Source organism: Castor canadensis, chromosome 15, assembly GCF_047511655.1.
Source record: "Castor canadensis chromosome 15, mCasCan1.hap1v2, whole genome shotgun sequence".
NCBI classification, from domain to species: domain Eukaryota; kingdom Metazoa; phylum Chordata; class Mammalia; order Rodentia; family Castoridae; genus Castor; species Castor canadensis.
In genome coordinates, this window is record NC_133400.1 from 49521652 (window position 1) to 49545571 (window position 23920).

Sequence of the window (23920 nt, forward strand, 5' to 3'; positions counted from 1 at the left end):
ACATGCTTTTTGCTTGTTGGTAGTTCATGAATGCGAAATCAGGGAAAGAAAACAAAGGGCTATATCTGTTCAGTGTATTTACATCTGTTTTTGTTGTTGTAACCTGGGAAAAGGAATTATTTTTGTAAGTTTTATTTGCTTGGTTGGTTGAAGCAGATGCAAATGAGCAAATAATGTCCTTGTCTAATTTGAAAAATACTTCCTGTAGTTATTATATTTCCCAAGATTACTCTTAAGTTCATTATTATGCAATGTTCAAAGTTAATTGTAAATTAGCTTAGGTAAGCAAATGTGAGGAGAAAAGATTAAGCAGGAGATTTTATTGGAGTTCATTGCAGATTTAGGTATCTTTTAAAGCAGGTACTATTCAGGATGGCTATATGAAGAGAGGGAGGCCACAATTTGGCTCCTACAAAAAAGGAAAGAAGAGAATTCTGCCCTTGTTTGCCATATGGAAATGTAGTGATCTTTTGATTTGGCTTGATTCAAAATCCTATTTTCCACCAAAGGAAATATATCTCAGCTTGTGGATGCTTTATGGTATAGCAAATTTCTAGGTGTCAACTAGTAAGATGGTTAGAAAGAATTGCTTTTCTTCATTTTAAAATTGGAAGTAATATAATGTATGTATAAATTAAGTACTAAATGCATTTTGAAGTTTGGAAAAATATTGTAATAAAGTTACCTTTAACTTAAAAAAAAAAGAAGGAGCCAGGGATGCTGGAAGTGGTGGTACACACACTCAGCACTTGGGATGCCGAGCCAGGGGGAGTTGGAGTTCAAACACATCTTGAGCTACATAGAGAGATGCTATGTGATAGTCAGGTTTTTGTTGCTGTGACATGATACCCAAGAAAGTTAATTTAAAGGAGGAAAGATTTATTCTGGCTTATAGTTTCAGAGGTGTCTGTCCACGATTGCTAGACCTCATCACTGTGGGCTTTAGTGAGGCAGGACATCATGGCAGAGGAGAGTGGTAGAACAAAGTTGATCACCTCATGGCAGCTGGAAGGCAAAGAGAGGGAGAGGAAGGAACTGAGGACAAATTATGCTCTTCAGGAGAATAATCCCAGTGACCCACTTTTCCCTATGAAGCTCTACCTACCTCCTAGTTTCCACCACCTCCCCCAAAGGCCATCAAATTATGAATCTATCATTGCATTATGAATTCTTTGATAGGTCAGAGAGCACTCACCATCCAATCACTTCCTAAAATCCCCACCTTGGTACCTTGCTTTGGAGACAAATTTTTATCAGTGAGTTTTTGGTAGTCATTTCATACCCAAACCATGACACCATGTCTTTTTTAAAAATTTGTTTTTGCACATGAAAAAATGCTCACCATCTCTAGCAATAAAGGAAATGCAAATTAAAACCACACTAAGATTCCACCTCACCCCTGTTAGAATAGCCATCATCAGCAACACCACCAACAACAGGTGTTGGCGAGGATGCGGGGAAAAAGGAACCCTTTTACACTGTTGGTGGGAATGTAGACTAGTACAACCACTCTGGAAAAAAATCTGGAGGCTACTTAAAAAGATGGACATCGATCTACCATTTGATCCAGCAATACCACTCTTGGGGATATACCCAAAAGACTGCTACTCCAGAGGCACCTGCACATCCATGTTTATTGCGGCACTATTCACAATAGCCAAGTTATGGAAACAGCCAAGATGTCCCAGCACTGACGAATGGATTAAGAAAATGTGGTATCTATACACAATGGAATTTTATGCAGCCATGAAGAAGAACGAAATGTTATCATTCGCTGGTAAATGGATGGAATTGGAGAACATCATTCTGAGTGAGGTTAGCCTGGCTCAAAAGACCAAAAATCGTATGTTCTCCCTCATATGTGGACATTAGATCAAGGGCAAACACAACAAGGGGATTGGACTATGAGCACATGATAAAAGCGAGAGCACACAAGGGAGGGGTGAGGATAGGTAAGACACCTAAAAAACTAGCTAGCATTTGTTGCCCTTAACGCAGAGAAACTAAAGCAGATACCTTAAAGCAACTGAGGCCAATAGGAAAAGGGGACCAGGAACTAGAGAAAAGGTTAGATCAAAAAGAATTAACCTAGAAGGTAACACCCACACACAGGAAATCAATGTGAGTCAATGCCCTGTATAGCTATCCTTATCTCAACCAGCAAAGCCCCTTGTTCCTTCCTATTATTGCTTATACTCTCTCTACAACAAAATTAGAGATAAGGGCAAAATAGTTTCTGCTGGGTATTGAGGTGGGGAGCGGGAGGGGGCGGAGTGGGTGGTAAGGGAGGGGGTGGGGGCAGGGGGGAGAAATGAACCAAGCCTTGTATGCACATATGAATAATAAAAGAAAAATGAAAAAAAAAAACATAAAAATTTGTTTTTGTTTATGTATTTATTGATGTTACTGGGGTTTGAGCTCATGGCCTCACACTTGCTAAGCAGTCGCTCTACCATTTGAGCCACTCCACCAACCCAACAGCATTTCTTAAAAAAAAAAAGAAGGAGCCTGGGTGCTTGATGGTTGTGGAGTTGCTATGAGCTGCCTTTGACCTCCAGTTTCTTTGACATGAAAATAATAAGCTTCCATTTTATTTGGGTTTTGTGTTTTAGGAAGCTGAAGCCAATCCTGACAGAGTCAGGAAGATTTGTATTTAAGAAATTTTTACTATATGCCATGCACTATGGCAAATGGTGAGAAATATTTTAAGTAGGATTATTTGTGCCCTCAAGGAAGCTGGAATGGTGAATGTGTTTCACTTCTTGTTTGGGATAATAGTAGCACACTGCTTACATTTACCCAGACTCATTGCTTGATGAATTTGTTGCATGTTAACTATACCTGAATAAAGATATGAAAAATATTTGGGACCATATGGAGCTATAAAATGGTGGAGAAAAAGAGACATTAAGCAAATCATTGCTTAACCGTAGAAAATTGTGAGAAGGACAGTGAATAAGAATGCTTAGGAAATGGCCATCCCTGACTGGGAGGGCAAGGAACAGTGAGTTCCTTCTGGATGTGATGTTCACCCTGACCATAATTAACACCATCAAGTTCAGTGCCTTCTAGGATGTCCATTGGTAAACAGTAATCAGGAGGAAACAGTCACAGCCCTGGGCTTTGTCTATCTTACACCCATGGAGATGTCAGCCTTGACCCGTCTACAGCAGGAAGATTGCTCCATGTGGCAGTAATGGAGTTTTGTTGTCCTTCAGGATCCTCAACTGCCCCTGTACATGGTGATGTTCACAGTACCCATGTTGAATGATACATTGATTGGTATTACAATCTTCACTAGATAATATATTTACTAGATTTATAAGCCAGGTCTTTGTTCAGGAGGAAATAGAGATGATCAGGCTACAATTCAGTAACATCTGTAATTTACTCTATTTGCCATCTACTGTAACCAGTTAAAATAAAAAATAACCATATCACAAAATTTGATTTTTGACTCAGTAAAAGCCACAAAAGAAATAAAGTCATTGGATATTGTTTATAGATCAGTAAGTAATGTCTGACCATGTCATGCTAGCCATTCTGGGTGCTAATCAATGGCTATGTCTTCATTTGTTTCAGCTGGATGTGGTGTGCACACCTGTAATCCCAGTACTTGGAGGGAAAGGCAGGAGGATTGCAAGATTGAGGCCAGCCTGTTAGTTAGACGTTGTCTCAAAAAACAAATTACTAAATAACAAAGTGTGGCATTTACACTTTCTTCGTGAAAGAAAAGCAAATTACTTCAGTGGGAAAATGTTAAATTTGACTTCTAAGGTGTGCATTTTCAGGTTAGTTAAATGGGAGAAAGAAAGGAAGCAAGAAAATAGAGTTAACATGTAAGGTTTTAGGATAAAGAAATGCAAATTAAAACAAGATTTGAAGATTCAGGACTTTAAAAAAGAAGAAAATGAGAAAAGAAGGAACTTGAATGATTATTCAGTACACTTTATGAGATTGTGTGACAGATAACTTGGTGGTGGCAGATTTTGGCTTGTATTTGTGAAACATCATACCTTAGAAAGCATTTCCAGATTATTTGAGAATATGGCCCTGAAGTATAATTATCAATAACTCGTTATAGTTGCCAATGACGTATCACTATTAGAGGTTTTTCTAGAACAATTACTTTGTAGTTAAATTTAGATATGGCTGCAATTCATTAAATAAATAAGACAGAGTCCAGAGCCAACAGGCTGCATAAAGAGACAGTCAAATGCTTTATATGAGTCCAGAAGTAAAATATCATTAATATTCTTATTTCTAGCTTCAGGATGCATTATCACTGGACCAAACCATTTGTCACTTCTCCTGCTTAGAATCAAATCAAATAGGGTAATAAATCAAAACAAAAAGCTCTAGTTCCATGCATTGGTGTGGCAGTCTTTAAATAAAGCTTATTCCTTTTTAAAATAAATTCTGTTGTGTATACTTAAGGCATACCATACGCTATTATAAGATACATATATACTAAAATGGTTTCTATAGTGACATTTTGATAATACTCATATACCAAGGGTACAAAGTGATGTCTCAGAGTGTGTTTTTAAATTGATCAATAAAATTGTATATACTTATCTTCTACAACATGATGTTTTGAAGTTATTATGGAGTGGCTAAAAGTAGCTAATTAACAACTGCATAATTTCATATAGTTATTGTTTTTGTGGTGAGAACACTTAACATCCACTTTCTTTGCATTTTTCAATAATACAATATATCATCATCAGCTATAGTCATCATCCTGCACAATGCATCTGTTTCTCTTTCTTTTGGTGGGACTGGAGCATGAACTCAGGGCTTCACACTTGCAAAGTAGGCATTCTACCACTTGAGCCAGTCCATTTTCACTTGAGGTATTTTGGAAATGGAGCTCCTCAAACTAGGGCTGGCCTTGAACTGTGTTCTCCCAATCTCAGCTCCCAAGTAGTGAGGATTATAGGTGTGAGCCACCAATGTCTGGCACAATGCATCCTCCTGTCTGTTATAATGGTTGTGGTTTCTATTTCCCTAATGATTAACGATGTTGACCTCTTTTTTGTTGCCTTTGGAGAAATGTTTTTTCAGGTCATTTGCCCAATTTTTAATTGAGTTTAAGGTTTTCTTGTTATTGAATTTTATGAGTTATTCCTAAATTTTGGATATTAATCTCTTATTAGATACATGGTTTGTAAATATTTTCCCCCAATTCATAGGTTGTCTTAATTTTGTTGAATGGTTTCTTTGCTGTGCAGAAAACATTTTAGTTTGTGTAGTTCCATTTACTTAAGAAAACCTTATTCTTATAATGTCCTGGCTTTGCAGTGTTTATCAGTTAGGGCTTAGTGGAGATGAGAGATGGGAAACAGATAAGAGGTGCTGTCCAGGTGTTGAAAGAGGTTGGCACAAATCCAGGGAGGCTCCAGATTTCCATATATATATTATCTTCTTGCTTACCCTCCATTCCTCCAGATCACTCTGCTCTCCTCATTCTCAAAATCATACATGTACTATTTTTTTTAAAGATTGTTTTTCAGTGGTATTGGGTTTGAACTCATGGCCTTGTACTTGCTAAGCAAGCCCCTGGTACTGGGGCTTGAGCTCAGGGCCTCTACCCTCTGACCCACACCTGAAGTCATTTTGCTTTAGTTATTTTCCAGATATGGTCTTCATTTTTGCCCAAGTCCAACTTGGACCATGATCCTCCCGTGTCTGTCTTGTGCAGCTTGGATTACAGTCATGCACCACCCAACTGTATGTATTTGGGGGTCTTGCTAGCTTTGTTGTCAGGTCTGGCTTTGAACCACAATTCTCTTGTTCTCTGTCTCTTGAATAGCTTGGATTATAGAAATAAGCCACCATGCTTGGCTCTGTACTAGTGTTTTTTTTTTTTTTTAAAAATACTTTTATTAGTATATGAGAGTTATAAACAGAGTTTTGTTTTGACATTTCCATATGTAGGTATACTCTACCCCAGTTTGGTTCATAACCTCCATTAATCTCTCTCTTCTTCCACTTCCCTTTTTGAAATGATTTCAGTCTTCTGCATGCAAAAATTCAGTTTTCCCAGCAGCATTTGTTGAAGAGGTTGTCTTTTCTCCAACCATATGTTTTGGGCACCTTTAAAAAAAAGTTGGCTGTAGCTGTGTGGATTTATGTCTGGGTCTACTATTCTGTTCCCTTGGCCTTGTTTGTTTTTATGCCAGCACCATGTTGTTTTTGTCTCTATGACTCTGTAGAATATTTTGAAATCAGGTATTATGATACCTCCAGGATTGCTTTTTTTTTCCCCAGTATTGTCTTGGCTATCCACTTCCATATCATCTTTAGGGTTGATTTTTCAGTCTTTGTGAGGATTTTCATTGAAATTTGGATTGGGATTTCTTTTGGTTGAATAGCTATTCTTGTGATATTAATTCTTCCAATCCATGAGCATGGGAGGGCTTTCCATCTTCTGATGCCTTCTTCAATTTCTTTCTTTACTGGTTTATAGTTTTCATTGTACAGGCCTTTCATTTCCTTTGTTATGTTTATCCCTCAATATTTTTAAAGGCTATTTAAATGGTATTGTTTTCCTAAATCCTTCTCAGTCTGTTCATTGTTAGTACATAGAAAAGCTACTGATTTTTGTATATTAATTTTGTATCCTGCTACTTTGCTGAAGGTGTTTATGATATGTAGGAGTTCTTTGGTTAGTGTTTAGGGTCTTTTGTTAGGTATAAGATCATGTCATCTGCGAATAGTGATAAGTTGAATTCCTCCTTTCCTGTTTGAATTCCTTTTATTTCTTTTTCCTGTCTTTTTGCTTTAGTGAGGAATTCTACCACTGTGTTGAATAAGAAAGGGGAAAATGACATCCTTGTCTCATTCCTGACTTTAGAGGAAATGGTTTCAGTTTTTCCCCATTTAGTATGATGTTGGCTAAAGTGTTTATAATATTTCATCATGAAAGGATGTTGAATTTTGTCAAAGGCTTTTTCTGCATCTACTGAGATGATTATGTGAATTTTGTCCTTGTTTCTGTTTATGTGTTGTATTATATTTATTGATTTGCATATGTTGAACCATCCTTGCATTCCTGGAATGAAACCAACTTGATCATGGTGCATGATCTTATTAATATTTTGTTGAATTAGGTTTGCCAGTGTTCTATTGAAAAATTTTGCATCTATGTTCATTGAAGAGATTGGCCTATAATTTTCTTTTTTGTTATGTTAATGTTTGGTTTTGGGATGAGTGTCATACTGGCTTCATAGAATGAATTTTGTAGTGTTCCTTCCCTTTTTATTTCATGAAAAAGTTTGAGGAGTGTTGGTATTAGTTCGTTGAAGGTCCTATATAATTCAGCAGTGAACCATTGGGTCCTGGGCTTTTCTTTTGTGGGAGGCTTTTTATTGCTGCTTCAATTTCATTGCTTGTTATAGATCTATTTAGGAAGTTTATATCCTCTTGGTTCAATTTTAGTTGGTCATATGCATCTAGAAATTTATCTATTTCTTCTAGCTAATTCAGTCTGAGTATAGATTTTCATAGCCTTCCCTAATGATCCTCTGGATTTTGTTGGTATTTGTTGTGACTAAGAGGGTGTGGAGTATGTGGTGTAGAGTAATTTTGCACAGGGTAGGTATTTCTATTAAGATTTCACAAACCCTGGACTAGGTGTGTGGCTCAAGTGGCAAAGTGCAAGCCTCTCAGGTGTGAGGCCCTGAGTTCAATCCCAAGTGCCACCAAAAAATAAAAATAAAAAAGATTTCACAAACTCAGATGAGCTAATGTCTTTCAAACACATAAGCACATGCACGTGCCAAACTGCTTATCGCTGTAGACCTTGTCTGTGTTGGTCACTGAGCCTGGGAGATCTAGCACACAGGAATCCCCATTTTACTTATATTTTCCTCCCATTTGAGGTTTTTATGTTTTCATTATCACTATGCATTTTCCTCTAATGCTGAAGACATGTAATTGATATATGCAACATTTGTCTCATTTCCTTAGTGTAAACTTTTTTTTTCTGTTTGCAACTCTTCTGTTTTATTATTTTAAATTATTATTCTGAACATAATAGTTTACAAGGGAATTCCTGACTGAAACCCGTCAGGAGGCTGTCTAAGGATTCCACACTTGACATGCCTTCATTTTTGTGTACAGGCAAGAACCCGTCCCCCTTCATAAATGACCTCCAGACCTAATAAGGAAAACAGGATGACTGACAAGTCTCTTCTGAAATGTGCTCCTTCCTGGGGCGTGACCAGCTGGAGCAGGAGGGGTCCTGGCTTGTGGATCCCATGGGAGGCCAGGGGTCAGGCTTTGCCTCTGCAGGAGCAAGCCAGGTGAGGGTGCCTACTTGTGGGACAGCTCTGGCAATGGCTACCTTGACCAGCTGCAGGTCACCCTAATTGCCAGCCTTGCTCCCCAGGGGAAGTTCCTGCTGGCGGCAGGCTGCACCACACACAAGAGCTTTGCCACGTCCAGGGCGTTTATCCGGTCCACGTCTCACTCCCCTGTGTCCCCCGCTCCCAGCAGGCCACCAGGCACATAGTAGGTGTTGAGCAAGTGGCGGCCCAGCTGAAGGGCCAAGGGCCTCTCTTCCCCATGCAGCCGCTGGTGCTCCAGGAGGCGAGAGCTCCAGCCAAATGCCTCACTGCATTTGTGGCATTTGAAGGCTTTCTCCCCAGAATGGACCTTCTGGTGTTTAATGAGGCAGTGGTTCTGGCTGCACGCTTTGCCGCACTCGTGGCACTTGTAGGGCTTCTTCCCGGTGTGGATGCGATGGTGCACCACGAGGTAGTGGCAGCTGAAGCCCTTGCCGCAGTCGGCGCACTTGAACGGCTTCTCCCTGGTGTGCGTGTGGCAGGTGAAGGCCTTGCCGCAAGTGCCGCACTCATAGGGCTTCTCACTGGTGTGGATTCGGCGGTGGTGCGTGAGGTGCGTGAGCTGGTTAAAGGCCTTGCCGCACGCTCCGCACTCGTACGGCTTCTCGCCAGTGTGCACCCTCAGGTGCATGTTGAGCAGGGAGCTGCAGCTGAAGGCCTTGTCGTAGGCACTGCACTTGTAGGGCCTCTCGCCCGTGTGGATGCGCTGGTGCACGTTGAGTGACGAGTGGCAGCTGAAGGCTTTCCCGCACTGGCCGCAGAAGAAGGGCTTCTCACCCGTGTGGCTGCGCTGATGCCCGAGGAGGTTGGTGCTCCAGGGGAAGGCCTTGCCGCACTCGATGCACTGGTAGGCCTTCTCACAGACGTGCCAGCGCCGGTGCAAAGCCAGGGCCGCGCTCTGCGGGAACGTCTTCCCGCACTGGCCGCACGTGAAGACGCTCGGCCTGGTGCTGGGTCCAATCCCCAGCCGTCCTCGCTGCCGGGGCACAGCTGGCGATTTCCCGGGCCTGAAAACCCTCTTCCCTGGCCACGTTCTCTGGTGGTCTGGGGTTATCCCCAACACGGTCTGGCTGACCTTGGAGCATCTGGCAGGAGAGCGTTCTCCTGGAGGGACACCTTGCTGGGTGGACAGGGAGCAGCCGAAGGGGAATCCCTCTACAGACCCACCATGTCCCCAACAGCTCTCTTCTGTGAGGTCCCAGCGCGTGGCAGGTGCTGGCTTATGCAGCGTGGCCTCGCTGTTCCACACAGTGACCATCTGGGCTTCCCAAGCCTGCGTATAGCCCAGACTGGCGCCAAGAAGACCCGGCCTCTGCAGCCGTGCCAGGATCAACTCCTGGGACACTTCTGCTTTGCAAGCAGCCTGCTGTGGAGTGGCCTCCTCCTTCATCTCAGTGGGCTCCTGCTCTATGGGCTCCGGCACATTTGGGATTACAGGTGTGTGATCTTATGAACTTTTTGCCTTGGACTGGGCTTGAACCTTGATCCTTCCAATCTCCACCTCCCAAGTAGCTGGGATTATAGTCTTGAGTCACTGCACCTGACCTAAAAAAACTCATCTGGACAAGACGCTCTAGGGACTTCCCTGTGCACTTGCCATGGCTCCTCACCTCTTTCCAGGTGGGAGATCACATCTGGTTTGTGAACTGGAGGCCCAAGGGCAAGAAGGTTCTGGTAGTTCTCTAGCATCACGTCCCAGTACAGGGCCCTCTGAGGAGAGTCCAGCTGACCCCGTTCCTCCTGCATGAAGTCCACAACCACATCCTTGAAAGTCACTTATTCCTCAGATCTGGCTTTCAGGAGACCTCAACCAGATTTATCCTCTGGATTCTCTTTGGCAGAAGAAGTAGGGTTCGGAGCGGAAAAAACTGGGGATGGAAAAATGAGACTGTTTCCGCGGGCTTCGGGACCGTAGTGTCCATGGCGCGTGAGTCTAGGCAGCGTCACTCGGCCACTGGGCCCCTGGTGAGATATAGAAGAGCGTGTTCTGCTGCTGGGGCTCTGGGACAGCGGCCTGCAGGACAGCCCCAACGTCGCAATGAGCGCCACCCCCCAACCAGCCTGAGCTCTGCTCGGACAGGCTCAGCCACGTGCCGCCCAGCACACTGGGCTTATGCCACATCACACCGGTCCGCAGACACTCCGACACCCACGCCGTGCTCACGCCCCAGCCCCATCACATGCCTGGTCATCTCGTCGCCTGTCCTCCGGTGAACCCCGCGCTAGGGAGCCACGGTCAGGCCTCGGACTCTGGCTTCCCGAGCGAGCGGGCACAGAGTACAGCCCGGCAGACAAGCATGGGGCGAACGAACTGTCGGAAGGACAGGCAAATAAGTCAACCCGAACCCCACAAAAGCACAGAGACCACCACAAAGAGCAGCCCTGGCGGCCGCCGCAGGAATGTGTGCTTAGTGTAAACTTTTGAAATTCCATTCATGCTGTTAAAAGTGAAGGAATTCCTTTACTTTTGATGATGAAAAGTATTCCAAACCTTATTTCACATATCTCATATTTTCTCACATTTCTCACATTTTCTTTTGCTGTTCACACATTGATGGAAATTTAATTTGATTCTCTATTTTGGCTGTTGAGGAGTGTGGCAAGGCACGTATGTGTGCAAACATTTTTTCTCCATATACTGATTTCAGATCTTTCAGCATGATGGATGCTGCAAGTAGTTGAATCTTGAATATGTTCATCATGAATGATGTCATATGTGGATCATTGAAGAATGGATGGGTTGTTTGAAATGATTTGGTTATTCCAATTATATTAAAATCATAACCTCATTTTGTACCTTGTTAACATGTACACCTATAATTTGAAAGTATAAGACAAAAAATAAAGGAGGGACTAAGAATTTAGCTCAATGGTACAGTGCTTACCCAGCATGTGCAAGGTTCTAGGTTCTATTCCCAGAATCAGAAAAAATCCCCCAACAAATCTTCAATCTACCAACTCACAAAAATAGAAACACTCGGTAATTAGGACATCAATTAGTATTTTTCAACTTTATGGAAAAATTTGGCTGAGGTCAGTTCAAAAGTATGCAAACAGAGCCATACTTTTCTAAATTCTGACAGATGTTATCTAAATAACAGTGGGTACATATTACTTCCTCTGCTCTGATCATTTACTGCCACAAAATCTTGATCTTGGGAAAGAAGTAGCTAGAGTTTCATTTCCTGTATGGCCTCTCTTGATAAGTTAACACTTAGCTTACTTAAATACTGAATCTAGGGCTGGTGGAGTGGCTCACCACCTATTTATTAAACACAAGGCCCTGAGTTCAAACCCCAGCACCACAAAAATAATAATAATAATAAAAACTTACTTGAATCTATATTCAGCTATTGCTATTTATTTACATTGGTTAAAAACTACAAATCCTGTTTAAGAAAGTACATTTCTTTAAAGAGCTGTGTCATACCATCCCTTGGGCCTTCTACTGGAAAAATAGAATCAATAATCAAGAATAGTTATGCCTTGTTAATTGCATCCTCTAGTAATATGGATGTAGGAAAGTATGCATCATACCTCTGTGAAGGTGTAACGTATCTTGCACCTGCTTCAAGATGTGTAGGAGAGCATGCTTTATCAGAAATGTTTTTAACGATGTTACGCTAGAATATTTTCTTTCCAGATAATGATTGAGAAGCTAGTTTAAAAAAAGGTGCCATGTACCACAACAGTAACAGAACTTTGCTGTTTTCTGGGGTTCTGTTTTTTATTCTTTCTTTTTTTTTAATGAAGTGTGCTGAATGTCTCCACAACTCTGCTCAGATGACTGGAGAACCTGGAAAAGCTGTTGCTACTATTGCTGCTATAATAACATACTGCTATTATTGGTTTTTTAATATAAATCATTTGTAAGATATAAATAATTAAAATGTTTTAATTTGAATTTTTGGAAACTGTAGCTGTGCTGTCAACTTTGAAAAAAGCATACCAGTTTATTGTATTGAGTTGACATTGTACAGAAATCAATAGTCATATTGGTCTAGAAACATTAAACATTATGTTTATTAAACATTAAACAAAAGCAAAGAAACATTTTTTCACTTGTACAGGGTAACACAATGTGTTACATATGTATGTATGGTCTTATCTACATGGGCTTGATTATAGAAACTAATAAAATATTCTCTAAATAATTTAAAAAACCTATCTTTCAGGGATGGCAGAGTGGCTCAAGTGGTAGAGCACCTGCCCAGCAAGTGTGAGACCCTGAGTTCAAACCCCCAAAAAACTGACAAAAACTACATTTCATTATCTGGCCCCAATATACATAGTTACATCTTCCATTGTCTCTAAAATATCTGACACTCTCATGAAGAAAATTCTCAATTCTTGAGACAAGTCAGATTTTTCTTTTTCTTTTCACACATATGTCATTCACCTACTCTACTCCTTAGTATCTTGGTATATTCTCCCTGTATACTTCCTCATCCAGAAAATTCTGCTTCTTTCTATAAAGCTTAGCTCAATATTATCTTTTCACAGCACTATTTAGCCTCTAGGGGTCTCTGGGTAGAAGAGTCTACCCTACAAATAAATATTCTATCCATATCAAGAAGCCATAGCAAGTCAACTCAATAGTAACTCAAAGCTGAAATGAGTCACATGGAGACATAAACTGTGCTTGTAGCTATTTATGAACAAGTTTTTGTTATCAAGCCCAGCAAAGTGCCTTTTGAACATTTTTGTACCTAGAATATAACCAAGGAAAGCTAAAACATGGACTTTTAAATAGCAGAATAGCATCTAATGAAATACATCTAAAGTGTCAAATGGCAGGGTTTTGTCTTCTGCAGAGGAGGAGGCCCTGAGCTCTCATCACCAATGGAGACATCCTCACAGTGGATGGAACTGGAGATCATTGAGTTAAGTGAAGTAAGCCAGGCAAAGGAAGACAAACCATAGGATTTCACTCACATATGCACTTTAAGGAAGCTTGTCTCACACAGATTGAGAATGGAATCATGGTTCAGAGATGCCTGTGAGACCAGTGCCAAGGGAGGAATGAGGAGAGGTGGATCAATTGATTCTAAGTTACAGTTAGATGGGAGGAGGAAATTCTGCTGTAGTATTGCACAGAAGGGTGAGTACAGAAACATTAATGTACTGTGCATTTCAAAAAGATGCAAGTACTATAAAAAGCTCCTCCCCTCAAAAAAACCAACAAAAACTACATTTCATTATCTGACTCCAATATACATAGAGTCTATATCTTCATTTTCTCTAAATATCTGACACTCTCATGGAATAAAAATTTCAATTCTTGAGACAAGCCATATTTTTCATTTTCTTTTCAAATATATGACCTTCACCTATTCTACTCTTTAGTATCTCTTCACTCATCCCTAGTCTCCTTCCCATGGTGGCCCTGGCCAGTTTAAAATTTCTGTATTCATTCCTGTGCAGTGAGCACGTCAGCTACATTCAAGTTTTTGGTTTCCTTCCCTGCCTTATCCCTCCTGTGTGCAGCCTCTCCTTAGTGTGACTCGTGTCCCATAATATTGCTGCATTTCTTATAGGTCTGTAGTCTGCATATGAGGGAGAACATGTAACTTTTGGCCTTCTGAACCCAACTTCACTTAAGATGATGTTCTCCAGTTCCATCCATTTACCTGAAAATGAGAAAATTTATTCTTCTTTGTGGCTGAGAAAAATGGAGAACATCATCCTAAGTGAAGTTAGCCAGGTTCAGAAAGCCAAAGATCACATGTTCCCTCATATGTGGAATATAGGCCCCAGACAAATACAAGCAATATCATATATCCATATAAATATATGCAGAACATGGACCCAAAAGTGGGACTGGTAGAGGAGCCTAAGGGAGGAGGAAAAGAAGGAAAGAAAGACAGTGAATAGTAATGAAGTACAGCACATCTGTGTAGGAACAAGACAAGTGAAATACACTGGAAATTGTTGACAGGACAGGGGGAAAGAGTGAGGAAGTGCAGTGGAGGGAGGTTAGATTGACTTAAGCACATTCATTTATTTAAGATACCAAGGCAAAAACTCCCACTGAAAAATTAACAGATACCTAAACAATGGAGAACAAGAATGTAAAACAGTTCATGCTAAGGGGAAGGCACTAATGGGAGGAGCAGGGTAAATGAGGAAAGTAAAGAGGGTGAATATGGTTTATGTCCTTTCTATATAAGTATGAACATGGAATATTCAAATCTTTAGAAATACACATAAGAAGAGGACTTAGGTAGAAAGAAGAATAAAGAATAATGGAGAGGGTGAGCCAATTCGGGGTGTAATACATATTTATATATGGGGAAATGTCACAATGAAACTCACTGTATAATCACCATAAACAAACAAAAATGTCTTTTTTTTAAAATGAAGGACAGGAAGGTAAAACAAGTCCTGTCAAAGTTGGTAACAGTGGGAAGGGGGAGAGCATAAGGAAAGGATGAAGGAGGGTGAATATGGCGGAGGTACTATATATTCATGTATAAAAATGGAACAATGAGACCTGTCGTAATTGTTCTAAGAAGGGGGAGAAGGGGATAAAGAGAAAGATGGAGGAGTGAACCTAACTAAGATATATTTTAAGCATTTTTGTAAATGTCCTAATATACCCCCAATATGACTCTAATATGCTAATAAAAAATTTAAAAACACTCTGCAATATATACATATATTTAACCATTGTGTGGTACCCATTAATATGTTTAATTTTATGTGTTTATGTATCACTGAAATATATTTTAAATTTGTTAAAACAAAGAGAAAACATTTTTTTTCATGGGAAAAAATTTCCTTCATGGGAAATTTCAATGTTCACTAATGTTTAGGAACCAAAATACTAAATTAAGCCATAAAGGAAATGCAAATTAAAACCACACTAAGATTCCACCTCACCCCTGTTAGAGTAGCCATGATTAGCAACACCACTAACAACAGGTGTTGGAGAGGATGTGGGGGAAAAGGAACTCTTTTACACTGCTGGTGGGAATGCAAACTAGTACAACAACTCTGGAAAAAATTTGGAGGCTTCTTAAAAATCTAAACATAGATCTACGATATGATCCAGAAATACCACTCTTGGGGATATACCCACAAAATGTGACTCAGGTTACTCCAGAGCCACCTGCACACCCATGTTTATTTCAGCCCTACCCACAATAGCCAAGTTATGGAAACAGCCAAGATGCCCCACTACTGACTAATGGATTAAGAAAATGCAGCCATGAAAAAGAATGAAATTTTACCATTCGCAAGTAAATGGATGGAACTGGAGACCATATCATTCTGAGTGAGGTTAGCCTGGCCCATAAGACCAAAAATTGTATGTTCTCCCTCATATGCAGACATTAGATCAAGAGTAAACACAACAAGGTGATTGGACTTTGATCACATGATAAAGCGAGAGCACACAAGGGAGGTATGAGGATAGGTAAGATACCCAAAAAACTAGATAGCATTTGTTGACCTCAATGTAGAGAAAGTAATGCAGATACTTTAAAGTGACAGAGCCAATAGGAGAAGGGTACCAGGAACTAGAGAAAAGATTAGTTCAAGAAAAATTAATTTAGAAAGTAACACACATGTGCAGGAAAGCAACGCGAGTCAACTCCCTGTATAGTTATCCTTATATCAACTAGCAAAAACCCTTGGTCCTTCCTATTATTGCTTATACTGTCTCTTCAGCAAAATTAGAGATAAGGGCAAAATAGTTTCTGACTGGTAGCGAGGGAGTTGGGGGGAAGAGGGAAGGGGGGTATAACTAAGGGAGGGGGTGGGGGAAGGGGGGAGAAATGACCCAAACATTGTATGTACATATGAACAAAAGAAAAAAACCCAAAAAAAACCCAAAATACTAGATTATTATGGTTTTGTTTCTTTCAGATAAGGACTCCCTATGTAACCTAGCCTGGCATTGAACTCACTATGTAACTAGGCTGGTCTCAACTCCCCTTCCTACTGTTTCAACCTTCCAAGTAGTGTGATTAAAGGTTTGCATCTGCATACATCTGACCTAAGATTATTATGTTTGAATTCATTCTAATTTATGGATGATTATAGTGAAGCGCAACAAGAAAAATTAATCCTTTCAGTGGAGGTATTTACAGACAGATGAATGAGGTTCTCACTGTGTGACAAGATCCATAAAGATGCTACTGCATCTTGCTATTGATTCCAGGGGCACAGTGGTCGTTTGTCCTTTTCAGGAAGATTTTTTCTGAGGGGGCGCAGAAAATGCATTGGCTTGCTGATGGAGGGATTTTAGTTTTCTCTTCTATTTTCCTCAATCACTTATTTTCTATATAACCTGGGATCTTGTGGGTTTTAAAAAGGCAGTGCACAGAGCCAGGGTATATGATGTAAACACAGAGATGGGTGTTCCCAGCAGAATTCTGTGACTGCCTGAGCAGCCCATTGGTTTCTCTTTGAAATCTCTCTTTGTAAATTAAGGCTCACTAGATCAAAATGTTTCTGTCTCAGAAACAGGCATCTGTGTTTGTCAGGGGTCTTTGTAGAATACCTTCTGCAGTATTATTGCTCAGTTTCCCATGAGGGGTTCTGAGGTCCTTAATGCTTTATCTCTATTGGAAAGCAAGGTAGCACCAATACTATGATAAAGAAGAGGCTTGGGTGGGCTGGCAGTTTGGCTCAAGTGGTAGAGTGCCTGCTTAGTAAGTGTGAAGCCCTGAGTTCAAACCCCAGAACCACCAAAAAAAAAAGAAGAAGAGGCTTGGCAATATTTTAGGTATCTTTTCCTCATAGAAGGATAAATTTCACAAGTGGAACATTTAAAAAAATTTCTTGGAAAAATATATTTACTTAGTAACAGAAATCATAAATGTAAAACTTAAAACAACCCACAATTTCCTGCATGCTTTCCTCACAGAAAGAGAAATTTTGAAATCTGTAAGTGAACAATATCTACTTTTCCATGTATTTTGGAAAATACATTCATGCAAGGTCTTTGAAGATATAATAGTGAAGCATAAACCTGGCCATTGATTCTAATTCATGAGAGCTAACAGATCTCTTTCTTGGTTCCATCCCGTGTGGTCAGCTCTGTCCTGGGAAAAGTTAGAGAGGGCTCAGATGTCAGAGCCATGGCCACTCTAAAGCAGGTACCTCACTAAGAGCAAAGGATTTGTTCTATATATAAAATGTCAGTCTGGAGAGTGAACCTCTGCTCAGATGAAACAAAAGGCCATACATAAAGCAGAGGCCTGAGTCTAGATTTTGGGAATATCTGATTTCAAATAATGTTACAGGTAGAAACTAAAGTGACAAAATGAAAGTTTTGTTTCAAGTTTGTAAATGAACCAAAATATTCCCTTTTTTCTTATTAGGAGAGATCAAAATTAGGCAAAACCATAAAGGAAGGACTCATCGATGGCTCTGGCAAGTGTCTAAAACAAACTCACTGGGGACATTATATACATTAACTTGTAGAATGAACCCCTATTTAACCACAGCTGCATACCAGCTATGCCTAAGACATATATAGTCTCATATTGATTGACCAATATACAAAGAAAGAATGCTGTTTGTAATATTTAAAAGTATAGATGGAAGCTAGTGTCTCACGCCTGTAATCTTAACTACTCAGGAGGCAGAGATCAGGAGGACAATGGTTTGAAGCCAGCCTGGGCAAATACTATGCAAGACTCTATCTCAAAAAAACCCTTCACAAAAAAGGGCTGGTTTTGTGGCTGAAGGTGTAGACCCTGAGTTCGTACCCCAGTACTGCAGAAAAAAAAGTATACAGTGAAATAGAGAAATTAAGCAGAGACAGGTGATAGATTGTAAACATATAAGAAATTTAACCCATATTGAATGTTTTGTCATAAATTAATTGAAAAAATAAAACATTTGTGATGGTGAGGTTGCCATGATTGTGTGAATGAATGATCAAAGTTTTATTTTGAGGGCATAGATGAAATAAAGATATGATCAACTGTAGGATGACAAGGCATTTGAGGAAGAAGAGAGACTTATGAGAAATCTATTTATTTGGTAAAGGGATAAATTATAGGAACAGATTTGAAAAAAATGATGCTCTTTAGCATTCCATTGATAGATGGAACATGCTGCTCATTCTGCCTGTGGAGAAAAACAAATGTTTTTCTTGACATTTGGCAAGGGTCAAGAAAAAACACAATATCTGTATGGCAATTTCAGAGGATAGAATGTTCTGGATGAACATTCTCAACAGGTTGGCTGATGTTGAGAGTTGGAACTCTGTTCTAGGAGCTAATGGACACTCATTTGAAGCAGCAGACCCTCCAGAATGAACTGCTGTGTGTGCATAGTTGTTCAAAGAGACGGGTAGATCATGTGGCTTTGAAAAATTTCCCTCCACCCTGAAGTTGTAGGATCCTCTTCCATGCTTTCTTCACATCCTTATTTCTCAGGGTATAAATGAGTGGATTGAGCAGAGGGGTCATGACACAGTAGAATAAAGACAAGAACTTGGCCTTAGTGCTGTTGGCAGGGGGCTGGAGGTACATGTAGATAGCTGGCCCAAAGTACATTGTGACAACCACCATGTGGGAGCTGCAGGTGCTGAGTGCCTTGTGCCTTCCCTCAGCTGAAGGTAACTTCAGCACAGCCTTCACAATGAAGGTGTAGGAGATGAGCACAAGTAGGGGAGCAATCAGTGCAAAAGGGATGGCTCCTAAGGCCAGAAACAGGTCATTAGCAGTGGTGTCACCACAGGCCAACTTGATCAGAGCTGGTACCTCACAGCAGAAGTGGTCCAGGGTGTGCCTCCCACAGAAAGGAAGCTGGAGGGTGAGTGTGGATTGAAGCAGAGAACTGGCCAGGCCACTGGACCAGGATGCTGCTGCTAGCTGCACACAAGCCCAGGGGTGCATGATGACAGTGTAATTGAAGGGTTGGCAGATTGCCACATAGCGATCAAAGGCCATCACTGCCAGCAGAACACATTCAGTACAGGCTGTCCAGCTGAAAATATAGACTTGTGTGATGCAGCCCCAGGAAGCAATGGTCTTCTCCAGGCCCCAGAGGTTGTCCAGAAGCTGTGGCACAATGGTGCCTGTGACAATGAGGTCTAGCACAGAAAGATTGTCCAGGAAGAAGTACATGGGGGTCTGGAGTCTGGGGTTCACCATGGACAGAAGGATGATGGAGCTGTTTCCCATCAGGGTGAGAATGTACGACACCAGGATCACTGCAAAGAGGGGAATCTCTAGCCATGTATGCTCTGAGAAGCCCAACAAGACAAACATGTTTGGGAAACTCATATTTTCTCTTGCCATGGCCTGCAAGGAAAGAAATAGATTTCCAGGATAAACATGTCTTTTCCATTTCAATAACTACATGGCAACAACCCCAAATCCCCACAGTTTGGGGAGATAGTCCCCATAACTGTTTTGAGCAGTTCTTCAATAGCTGCTTGATTCCATGCATTGCCCAGTAGTTGACTTTTTAGTAGTGTTAGAGCTGGAATATCCTAGAGTTGATGAGAAATCTATGGAGAACTCAGACAATTCACTATGAGTCTGTCAATATGAACACACCTCTCTTTCACTGTGTTTATCTCTCTCTCTTTACCCTGTTTTGTTTATATCCCTCTTCCTTTTCCATTCCTCTTGTCCTCTAGTCCATTCATGAATCATACTGCTCTCTCTCATGTCCTATGGAAAGGTCAAGCTGTCCTTTGCACTTGGCACTCCCATTTCTGGAGTGATTTAAAGGAACCCCTGCCTAATGTTTCCTCCCAGTGCAGGGAGGGGAAGAATGCTGGGTTTTCAGATGATAGGTTAGAGGTTAAGAATGTTCATACAGTTACATTGCTTTTGAGCTTTCTCTGCTGAGAGAGTCTATCCAGTGGAGTTCATTTTGGGCTGTCCTTTCTCTCTGTTTTCCCAATTGTTGTGATGTTAAAATACACATAGCATAATACTCTTTTAACCATTTTTAAGCATACCAATTAGTTTCATTATGTGCATTCATACAGTGTTGCCCTCACCACCATCCATCAGAATGTTTGCATCGTGCAAGATTCAAACTACACCAAGTAAATTGTAACTCTGGTTCCCTCCCCCAGACCCTGGCACTTAGTGTTTTCTTTTTCTGTCTCTTGATTTTGGCTACTGAAAATACTTCATAGAAATAGAATCACAAAGTATTTGTGGTTGGTATATTTCACCTACTTAATAATATCAAGGATTGTGTAAAACCATAGTGTTACTCAGAATTTCCTACCTTTAAAAAACTGAGTAACATTGCATTCTATGTATCTACTGCATTTTGCTTATGTATTCCTTAATTCATCTTTGTGTAATGTAGCCATGACCATTGGATATGAGTGTGGAAGTGCCTCTTTGAGACTTTGCTTTTAATTCCTTGATTGCATACAACAGAAATGGAATTGTTGGCTTTGATGGCAGTTCTAGTTTTATTTATTTTATATTTATTCATGCTATATTCCAGAGCCACTGTACCATTATTGACGTCTACCAACAGTGCTTAAGAACTCCAAGCTTTCAACTTCTTGGCAACTTTGTTATTTTCTGGTAACAAATTTTGTGGTGTGAAATCTGCAATGATCTTATTTGAGATTGTCTATGTGTGAAAAGTCACTTCAATTTTACTATTTCAAATCTTTGTGTTTGGTTTCCTCTAGTAATTTTACTGTCTCTTGGTGAGCATCTCCTTGAGCAAATACAAGGAGGATTCTGCATATTTGTTGTTTCTTGGATGTTTACCTTCTTGTCTGTCATCAGCTTAGAAAGCTTCGTGCCATTAATTCTCCCAATGTTCTATGCCTCTTTCCTTCTGTTCTCCCAGGGGTCCTACAGGTAAGTTTGTCTGGTTGATGGTGTCCCACATATCCCTGGTCTGTTCCCCTTTTTGCATTTTTTTCTGTCTGTTCTTTAACTTGATGATTTCCATAGGTCCATCTTCCAATTTGCTAATTCTTTCTACTATGTGTTCTGTCTTTGATTTTCTCTAATAAAAATTTCATTTCCATTATTGTACTTTTCAAATCCAGAATTTCCTTTTGGCTTTTTAAATGTTTTTTTGGTCAATTTATTGATATTTCCACTTTGTTCATACTCTAGTCCCCCTTATCTGCTATTTCACTGTCCACAGTTTAAGTTATCTGGACTTCACTATACTATAAGTATCCTTCTTTTTAGTTTTCTTAGTTTTTTCCTTTAAAGACAGAATCTTCTCATGTATCCCTGGCTGTCTTCAAACTCACTATTAGTCAAGGCTGGCCTTAAACTTCTAATCCTCCTGTCCCAGCCTCCCAAGTGAGGCATTTTCTGCACACTTAGCTTGGTAAAAATATCTTAAATGAAAATTAAAAAATAATAAGTTTTAAATAAATTCTATTACTGTATACGAATAATCATTCTATCATATTACGAAGTATTTTTAGGCCTTCAGAGAGCCTAATTTATATATTAAACTTTATAATAGGTTTTTGTGTAAAAAGGCAATAGATACAGGGTTGGGAATTATCTGTGATGTATACATCTATTGGGGGTTTTGGAGCATGTTCCTCACAGGCAAGGAAACACTGCATTGTTATCCTTACCTTCTTTTCATTTTCTTTATCTTGATCTGTTTGAAATACATGTTCTTCAGTCTCCATTCAGTAGACCTATTTTCAGGTCTTTTTCAATTACCATTGATTATTTTATATATTTTCCACGTGAATGGGCCATATGCACTATTGCTTTGTATGCCTTCTCATTTCTTGTTGAAAGCCACACATTTGAATCTAATAAAAGTGGAAACCTGGAAATATCCTGTCCTGTGGCTTGCTGGTTTGTTTGATGTTTTATATATACATATATATGTATATATACTAAATATATTATATATAATTATAACAAGGCTGTGGGTATAATCCATAGTATCAAAAAAGAAATGACAATGAGTGTAAAAGGGGGATTCTGTTGGGGGGAAGAAGTAAGATGAACAAGGGGGAAAGATGAGGGTACTGGGGGGGTGAAAGTGATAAAATTGCATTATACATATGTATGTAAATAGTATAATAAAACACACTAAACACAGTGGGTCAGAAGGGGTTCAGAAAGTCTAATACAGGGGGTAAATTTGATCAAAGTATTTGCACATGTGAATGGCAATATCACAATGAAACTCCTTTAAAAAATTAATTTCTGCTAATAAAAAAGAAAAGATAAATATTTTGTATGTAGTTCTGCTTACAGTAATTTGAACATTACATGATAAATATGTTATCAAGATACATGTACCTCTCCAGAAAAAGTAAACTGTTTATGTATTAATTTGTAAATAAAATTAAAAAGAGGAAAGAAAGAAAATGAGACAAGAATTCACCATACATGCCTAGAAGAAGATGCAGGCTTTGAAAGACCTCTCTTCTGTGACCAGAAGCAGGAAGGTGACAGGAAACAGAATTCTGATACTTGGAACACAAGGTTTTTGTGCCATTCTGGTTCTTGCAAGCTGTGCACATGTTGCTTTGAATAGGTGCTCAGCTGCCTGCTATGGGCTGAGAGGTGGGGATGGGCTATTGCTACCAGAGTAGAAGCTGAACTTGACTGAAATTAACCATGATTCAGTGTCTGTTTCCCTCTGAAGCCACAGCCTTCATCAGGATCCAGGACTCCATTAAGGAGGAGGGTTCCTAGAACTTCCTACTCTGTTGTCTTCCCAGGATCCTCTCCATCCTATTCATGAGACTCTTCTGAGTTTTCATTGCTTCTCTTTCACTTAAAAAAATGGATTCCTTATTATATTCCCTGTTTCCTTTCTTTTTCATCTTTCATTTTTCTCTGAGTTCCTCTACCTTCCTCCCAAAGTAACATCATCTCTTTTGTACAGTCTGTGAAATTTAAGATCTATAATTTCATTTCAGTTTTATATCCTTCCTCTTGCAGGAGATTTTCCCCTAAGTGTCCTGCCGTTATCTCAACTTAGCACATTCCATGCTCAGCTCTGTACCATTTAAATTTTAGGGTGTTCTCTCTTCCCATTCTTTACCGTGCTCAATGAAGTCTCCTGTGTTTCCCCTTCCAAAGATACAGAGTTATCCCCCAGATAGGCCAGAGAGGCAGTTAGAGCTGTGGAGTGGTTAAAACCACCGAGTAGCACGCTAGTGTGCTGACAATCCCTACCTTTATTTTGTATTGGGAAAGTTTACCAGGATGGGTCAGGGTAAGGAGGCATCACATAACAACCTGCATCTACTGCTCCATCAACAGTTTCATGGGTATTTATCAGATTCATTGTTTCCTATGTTATTTACATTTTTAGCCTTAAAAACTGAAGTGGTTGAAATGAGCCTCATTTTGCAAATAAGTTGAATGAGATTAATTGGAAAGAGGAAAAGATCCTGATATGGGCAGATTCCTTTCCAATGTCAAATTCAGAGTGATGGCCATAAGTTTTCATATGACCTTTTATATATTTTTTTATTGTTGTGATGGGTGGGGGCATATTGTAGTATTTACAAAAATTCTTACAATATGTATCATACTTGAATTCACCCTCTCTTTTGCCCTCCTTTATCCCACATCTCTCCATTTCTGGAATGGTTCCAACAGGTATCATTTTTGCATTTA

At 40.0% G+C, this 23920-nt stretch overlaps 2 protein-coding genes across 2 annotated transcripts; both read right to left on the reverse strand.

Moving 5' to 3' along the window:
- Window positions 1-8278: 8278 nt before the first annotated feature.
- Window positions 8279-10097, reverse strand: LOC109687955 (uncharacterized). The gene is made up of 2 exons (XM_074055396.1): window positions 9962-10097; window positions 8279-9758 (listed from the first exon to the last, which is right to left on the reverse strand). Exons 1-2 carry the CDS (start codon window positions 10095-10097, stop codon window positions 8473-8475), a joined length of 1422 nt encoding a protein of 473 aa, XP_073911497.1. The 3' UTR covers window positions 8279-8472.
- A 476-nt stretch (window positions 10098-10573) lies between these two features.
- On the reverse strand, window positions 10574-23542 carry LOC109687956 (olfactory receptor 2C1-like). Its single transcript, XM_020166085.2, has 3 exons — window positions 23534-23542; window positions 18694-19615; window positions 10574-10662 (listed from the first exon to the last, which is right to left on the reverse strand). Exons 1-3 carry the CDS (start codon window positions 23540-23542, stop codon window positions 10574-10576), a joined length of 1020 nt encoding a protein of 339 aa, XP_020021674.2.
- Between the last annotated feature and the right edge of the window lie 378 nt (window positions 23543-23920).

Excerpts from the sequence above, each read along its gene's own strand:
- LOC109687955 (XM_074055396.1), bottom strand. The coding sequence starts at position 10,097 with ATGCAGGAGGAACGGGGTCAGCTGGACTCTCCTCAGAGGGCCCTGTAC. Across the intron at positions 9,759-9,961 it reads GATCTCCCACCTGGAAAGAG|AGCAGGAGCCCACTGAGATG; the intron begins GTGAGGAGCCAT and ends CGGAGCCCATAG.
- LOC109687956 (XM_020166085.2), bottom strand. Across the intron at positions 10,663-18,693 it reads GAGGATCCTACAACTTCAGG|TTCGTTCGCCCCATGCTTGT; the intron begins GTGGAGGGAAAT and ends TCCTTCCGACAG.